We start from the raw sequence: 7526 nt of genomic DNA, 5'->3' as shown, positions 1-7526 counted from the left end.
CCCTGCAGCACTTGATATATATCCCTTGTAAATGATAGCTCTGTTTAGTAAAGTCAGACGCTGAACCCCTCGTGCAGACTTGCTCTGTTTTCCATAATTTGTAGCCAGAGCTGCCGATCCTAAGAAACCAACATGGCATGGGGGATACATCCAACACTACTTGAGGAATTCTGTTTCCCTTAGGCCTTTCTTGGAAGCGTCTCAGGGGAGCCAGCCTTGAATCTGGACCTTTTATTTGACCCTGAGAACAATGAAGGAGTTGTCTTGGTCAAGTGTGGCTCCCCTCCGCCATGTTGGCCTTAAAAGAGAAATGTAGACAAAGGACACGGTTCATTAGGAAGGCCTCGCAATGATCCCACTCAACACAGTGGGGCTGCGGCGATCCCAGTGGACCGTGCCTCCCAAAATTGTAACCTCCTCTACTTATTAAAAAGCTTTAAACAAAATCTACACATACAATTCCTGTTCCTTTCCTTTCCACTAAACCGGAAGTACACACTTTCAGCCTTGCCAAAGGCCCACCGGTATCAATGGGATTTACTTCCTAGCAAGCGTACACAGCCTGCGAGCCTGCATCGCACGCATGCTTTTGGCATGCTCACCAACAATGGAGGGAAGGGAATTACAGCTGGGTCACTGATAACTAGAAGGGTTCACCTATCCCTGTGAACTCCCACTTCCAGGACCCCGTGTTCAACTCAACATGTCTGAGTGGAATAAGCAGGTTATTGCTTTGGGCAGGTAGGACAAACCTTTGCAGGAAACTCTTATTAAAAAGACTAGAAAGGACTCAAAGGCACTACATCTCCCAGCAAGCTTTCACATCACTGGATCGCATTCAAAAGGATGGGCAGGTGGGCCGGGACGGAGAGGTCCCATAGGCCAGATGCACTGGAGTCCTCGGCTATACAGGAAGATGTCCGTCAGGAGTGGATATAAAATGGTTTAAAAAGGAACCCACGCACTAGATCAAGATTTTCAAAACAGTCACTGAAAAACAAAATACAACAATATGAGGTTCTTCAAAGCCCAACCATAATGGATGCTCTCGTTATTTGAGAAATGCATAGTTGATACAAAAAAAAAAAAAAGCTACAGTGTGAGGACTTCAAAATCACAAGTTGTGTGTGCGCATGCCTCATTGGTATTAGGGGAATTCAGGGCAATGGAAGCACAGTTATTGTGTCGTTCAGAGAGCACAAGAGACATATCCATAATAGGAGAGAAACCTCCGGGAAGACAGCCAAGGCTATCCCATGGGGAACGCTTCCGCTAAGTTAATTTCTCCAGCAAGATCAGGGAGGTGAACCCGTGAGTTCACTGCTCTCCTCTAAGCCCTTGAAGTTGAACTTTATGGATGGAGGTACAATGTCCCCCGTGATCACTCGTTCTTACAGTGTTACCAACTTAAACCCCCAGCAGAAAAGATTCCCCAGCAGCCCCTGGTGGCTACTAACCCCTCTCCCAAAAAAACCCCAACCTGCCTTGTTAGTAGCAGATGGCACATTTAGAGACTATCCCACTCCCACCCATCCCCAGATCTTTAAATCATCTTCATGTTGAACTTTCTGGCACCACCCTGGCCCGCTGTTGTGGTTGGGCCGTCGACCTTGCGGAAGGAATATTCCACTGAGAAGTTGTTCTTATGCTGCCCGCGTCCCCGGCTCCAGACAAAAAGGAGGAGGAAACAAAAGAGGACCACGCCCAGGAAGGTGATGCAGCCCATGGCCGTGGACACCAAGATGGTTTTGAGGTCCAAAGTAAACTTTAAGAAAACATGCGTGTTGTTGTGGAAAGTGTCGTTGAACTCGCTGAGGTACAAGGTCCTGTTTGCATAGAGGGGGCCGTTGACGGAATGCCCTTTGACTGTCAATGTGGCAAAGTATGTGTCATTGCCCCCCGCGTTACTGGCAATGCAAATGTAGGTGCCGCTGTCTTGGACCTGGGCATAGCGGATTTCTAACGTCCCGCTAGGCAAGACAGTGACTCGCCCAGCACTCTTGGTGGTGATCATCCTGTGCTGAGGAGACACCCAGATAATTGACGGGATGGGCTCCCCATCAGCCCGACAGAGAAAGGACACCGACTGTCCCTCGTAAGCGGTGATATGCTGGAGCTTTCGGTCCCTTATTTGGGGCTTTTGGCAGGTGAAGTATTCAAAGAGGACAGAGTCCGGGAAATCTTGCAGGGCATTGCCCTGTATCTCGGGTGGCGAGGAACACATTGGCGGTTGTCCGTCAAAGTTCAGCGTCTTGCGGCGCTGAAGGATCCAGAGGAGACGGCAGTCGCAGACTAAAGGGTTCCGGTCCACTCGGAGAGTTTCCAGCGTGTTCACAGAGTGGAAGGTGCTTTCTTCCAAAGTGGACAAGAAGTTGTTGGATAGGTTGACGAGGCGAATCTGCCTCAAGCCGAAGAGCGCCTGAGGTTCAACCGAGACCAAAAGGGCACCCACCATGTGGAGCTCTCTAAGCCGTATGAGATCCTTGAAAGCCCCCTTGGGCACAGTGCTGATGGGGTTGTAGGATAAATTAAGGTACATGAGATGCACCAGGTTCCTCAAGGCAGCTGCGGGCACCACTGTGATATTGGTATAAGTTATGGAGAGGAATGTGAGGTTTAATCCTTGGAAGCCGTTTGGTGAAATGTCCTCCAGGAGTGGCCAGTTTTCAATTTCCAGGTGCCAAAGGTTATAAAGCTTCTTAAAGTTTTGATCATCTACTGAGGCAATGCTGAGGTGTCGGAGGCGGAGGACCTCCAGGTTTTGGAGGCGTGAGAGGGATTCGGCTGAGATGCCGGTCAGGTTACATTTCTCTATGGTCAGCTGCTGAAGGCTGACTAGGCCAGAGAAAGCCTTTCGGGAAATATACACCAAGTCATTGTCGCCCACCTCCAGGTTCTTCAGGTTCCTCAGGTCTTGAAACATGTAGTCCAAAAGGATAACCAGTTTGTTCTCGCTTATGTCTAGAAGGGTGAGATTGGACAGTTTATTGAAGACACCCATGGGGATCAGTTTGAGCTGGTTGCCACGCAACCGCAAGGTCTGCAGGTTCAGGAGGTTACTGAAAGCCCCTGGTTCCACATTCATGATGATGTTCTCACTGAAATCTAGTTCTTCCAGTAGAGGATATGGGGACAAGTCCCCCGAATTCAGGCAGCGTATGCGGTTCTTGTTGAGCTCCAGGATCTTTGTTTCCGTCGGTATCCCCTCAGGTATGGAGGTGAAGCGTTTGCGATGGCAGATGACCGACTTGATCTGAGGGACACACTCACAACGAGCTGGGCAAGCGGCTACCGGGGCAGTGCTGAGGAGAACACAGTGGAGGACCAGGACCAGAAGACAACATGTCATTGTGTAGTGCATTGTCTCACGGTGGCACTACCATTTTCTCACACACCTGGAAGACACAGGGAGACAGAAAAATAGCCACTTAAAACTGATTTGTGGTAACATGAGAGCACTGCAAGTTCTCTTAGGTTTCAAAGCCAAAACGAGTATGTGCTTCTTGGAAAGCATGTTCACAGAATCACAGGTTTGACAGAAGGGCGCTGTAGACATAACCTGGATCCTTCTTTTCCTAGCCTCCCAATAGCTGATATTCCACTGGGAATCCTGCAACCCTCTCAAGGGAACGAATATTTAAAAAAAAACCATGCAAGTTGTGCGCAATTCAACACAAGCCCCAGGCAACACAATTGTGGTAGGAGTTACCTGAATCTTGCCCCGCCTCCCCCCACCCCCCAAGCTCCACAGCCAGTGTGGTGTAGTGGTTGAGAGTGGTGGACTCTAATCTGGAGAACGGGGTTTGATTCCCCGCTCCTCCACATGAGCGGCGGACTCTAATCTGGTGAAGCGGGTTGGTTTCCCCACTCCCACACTTGAAGCCAGCTGGGTGACCTTGGGCTAGTCACAGTTCTCTTAGAGCTCTCTCAGCCCCACCTACCTCACAGGGTGTCTGTTGTGGGGAGGGGAAGGTAATAGTAAGCCGGTTTGATTCTTCCTTGTGGTAGAGAAAGCCGGCATATAAAAACCAACTCTTCTTCTTCCTATTATCCCATTTTACAGATGAGGAAAATAGAGGTAGAGTGAGTGCATTTCCTAGAGTCTTCCCCTAGTGAGTCAGGGGCTGAGGTAGGTACCCACCTGGCCCTTCGTTGCCAGATTCCAGCTCAACGCATTATATAGTAGAGAGAGAGAGAGAGAGGACAGCAAAAGAGAGGGAAATTAAATGGAGGGGGGGGGGAACTCCCACACACTCCTCCCCTCTGTAAAAACAGAGAAAATGAGTCCAGTGCTATTTTTAGACGGGCCTTTGCATTTTTGCTCAAGGGTGAGCTGCTGCTACTAATCCATAATCTACAAAGGATGGATTCTGCAGTCTGCAGTTTTCCAGAGATAAAAAGCAGGCAAGGATATATATGTTTTTTTACAAACTGCAAGGAAAAGGAAATCCTCCTGGCTGCATGCTGCCAGGCGTGTGCTCAGGTTGTCTGCGGAGGGCTCTAGACCCTCGAGACACACGTGCGCACCCCCCTGGCCCCACTCACGAGGCATCCCAACTGAAACACCTTGCTCTCTCCGGTCCGTATGCGCTTCTCTCAGCCTGATCTTTAATACTGCGCAAGGGACATCGGCTGTTTTGCATAGCCCAGGTGCAAGGGATCGTGAGCTGATTCTGCACTGAGGTTTTTCTCTTCGTTGTCTTCTAGAGGGCTTTTTTTGGGGGAGGGGGGAATGTCCACATAACATCATGCTCTAATTGTCCCATATGTCTATTCAACAGATGTCATCTGGGGAGTTCCGTGCTCAGGAACTTAATTCCCAGGCATACGCAGTCCTGATTTGGATTGGGACTGTGGAGAGAGGAGGCTGGAGATCAGTTGTAATATAACTCAAGTCCTCTTCTTCTAGCGTTTAAAGAAACTGACCGTAGACGAAGATGTTCTGGGCTTTTGTACCTTTAAATAGTTGTAGTAAAAATACAACTGGGAAACACCTGAGCTGGGAATTACCTGGAGATTTGGGGGGGGGTGGAGCCTGGACAGGGCAGGGTTTGGGGAGGGTCCTCAGCAAGATATAATGCCATTGAGACCACCCTCTAAATTCAGCCATTTTCTCCAGGGGAACTGATCTTGGTCGCCTGGAGATCAACTGTAATAGTGGGAGATCTCCAGGTGCCACCTGGAGGTTGGCAATCCTAGGCACTCCCCATGCTAGTCTTGGAGTTGTCTTTCCTCCAACCCTACAATATTCATGCTGACACACACACACACACAAACCCCTAATTCTTTTTGCAAAACAATGCTATTATCCTACCACTCCATGGGCTGAAGCGCCACTGAATTTGAAGGAAGGCTCCAAACATTGCTCAGCAGAGTGGCAGGATACAACAGACGGCTGCCAAAAACGTAAATGGATTATTTTGACTTTTAATGATGCAACATAAGGTTTCGGTAACTGCATGATTCATTGTCTAGCTTCCCTCCTCCCACTAACTTTTACTGTAGGGTCAGTATATATTTAGAAACTTCTGTTTTAAAAAAGTGGAAAAAAGCAAAAGTTACAGCAACTGGTAAAAAAAAAAAATCAGGTTTCTCTAAACATGCCTGATGGGGGCCTTGGTCTACTCTTGCCCATGAAGGTCTCCCAGGGGAGAATGGAAAAGGCTCTCCCCCCTGTCCTTGCCAACAAACAACTATAGAATGAAATTAAAAGGTACGGCTGCCACTAGGGTTGCCAGGTGCCCTTGGCCAAGGGCAGGGGATGGAGGGGTAGGGTTGCCAGATCCAGGTTGGAAATATCCTGGAGATTTGGGGCTGGAACCTGGGGAGGACAGGAACCTGATTGCTCTCTTTCAGTATTTGAAGGGCTGTCACTTAGAGGAGGGCAGGGAGCTGTTCCTGTTGGCAGCAGAGGATAGGACGCAATAATGGGCTTAAATTGCGGGCGGAGAGGTACCGGCTGGGTATTAGGACAAACTTTTACAGTAAGAGTCGTTCGACAGTGGAATCGGCTACCTAGGGAGGTGATGAGCTCCCCCTCCCTGGCGGTCTTTAAGCAGAGGCTGGACAAGCACTTGTCAAGGATGCTCTAGGCCAGGGGTGTCGAACTCAACTGTCACTTTGTTGGGCCGGGCCACATCTCACCAGCCCAGATCGAGAGTGGGGGGTGGCTGGCTGGCTCGCGGGCCAGATAAGAGCCCTCAAGGGGCATGATCCAGCCCTTGGGCCTTATGTCTGACACCCCTGCTCTAGGCTGATCCTGCATTGAGCTAAATGGCCTGTATGGCCCCTTCCAACTCTATGATTCTATGACCTCAGTAGGTTACGATGCCGTAGAGTCCACCCTCCAAAGCAGCCATTTTCTCCAGCGGAACTAATCTCTGTAATCTAGAAATGAGCTGTAATTCTGAGGGATCCCCAGGTCCCACCTTGCGTAGTCCCTTTAACTGGAGATGCCAGGGATTGAACCTGGGACCTTCTGCATGCAAAGAAGATGCTCTGCCACTGAGCCACGGCCCTTTTAAAGAACATGGGTAATTATTCTGTTAAGGTGCATAACTTTAGTTTGAAATGGCAGGTGAAGTTTGCCAAGAGCTCTCGGATGAATCACAGCCAGCCAGGATGACTCCTTGTTTTATTCTCTCTCGTAAATTAGCTCTTGAGCACTATCTTTTTGTCTGACATTTTCCATCAATTGCACTCCTTCTGGGCAAGCACCTCTCCAATCCGCTTCTGCAGTGAAAGACGGATGCAAAGAGTTAATTTTGATCTCTAAAGAGTTCCCCCACCCACTTCACTGTTCCTCTTCTGTCATCTAACAGTCAGGGAGGCTTCTGGTATATTTAAAGAAATGCTTATTATTCATTAAATATATATCATTAGCAATTTACTCCTCTATGTCCTTTTTTCTCTCCCTCACTCCCCCTCTCTTACGCTCACACACAGAATTTAAAAAAATAATAATCCAGCTCAGGATCGGATGACACACCAGGGACCTATTTAAAAACATCTCTGTCTTCCTTGCAACTTCTGTCATCCACCCAACACGCCTCCTTTCCCAGGAGTGTGCCTGGGCTTGTGGAAAGTCGCCACAGCAGACACTTTAAGACATAACTTAGAGAACCAAAAAACATCCAGTAACTGGAGACTGCGTGGCGTAGTGGTTAAGAGTGAACACATGAGCACATGAAGCTGCCTTATACTGAATCAGACCCTTGGTCCATCAAAGTCAGTATTGTCTGCTCAGACTGGCAGCGGCTCTCCAGGGTCTCAGGCAGGGGTCTTTCACATCACCTACTTGCATTTTCTCTTTAACTGGAGATGCAAGGGATTGAACCTGGGACCTTCTGCATGCCAAGCAGATGCTCTACCACTGAGCAGTGGACTCTGATCTGGAGAACCAGGTTTGATTCCCCACTCCTCCATGTGAGCGGCGGAGGCTAATCTGGTGAACTGGATTTGTTTTCCCACTCCTACACATGAAACCAGTGGGGTGACCTGGGCTAGTCACAGTTCTCTCAGCCCCA

The 7526-nt window shown here is 49.0% G+C and overlaps 1 protein-coding gene across 1 annotated transcript; it reads right to left on the bottom strand.

Moving 5' to 3' along the window:
- Positions 1 to 1543: 1543 nt before the first annotated feature.
- LINGO3 (leucine rich repeat and Ig domain containing 3) lies at positions 1544 to 3391 on the bottom strand. The gene has a single exon (XM_056845274.1). The coding sequence runs from the start codon at positions 3359 to 3361 to the stop codon at positions 1544 to 1546; it is 1818 nt and encodes a 605-aa protein (XP_056701252.1). The 5' UTR covers positions 3362 to 3391.
- Positions 3392 to 7526: the final 4135 nt, after the last annotated feature.

This window comes from Euleptes europaea, chromosome 2 (genome assembly GCF_029931775.1).
Source record: "Euleptes europaea isolate rEulEur1 chromosome 2, rEulEur1.hap1, whole genome shotgun sequence".
Lineage (NCBI taxonomy): Eukaryota > Metazoa > Chordata > Lepidosauria > Squamata > Sphaerodactylidae > Euleptes > Euleptes europaea.
The sequence above is the reverse complement of the archived record's forward strand: the minus strand, read 5'-3'. Positions and strand labels throughout refer to the sequence as shown.

Excerpts from the sequence above, each read along its gene's own strand:
- LINGO3 (XM_056845274.1), bottom strand. The coding sequence starts at position 3,361 with ATGCACTACACAATGACATGTTGTCTTCTGGTCCTGGTCCTCCACTGT.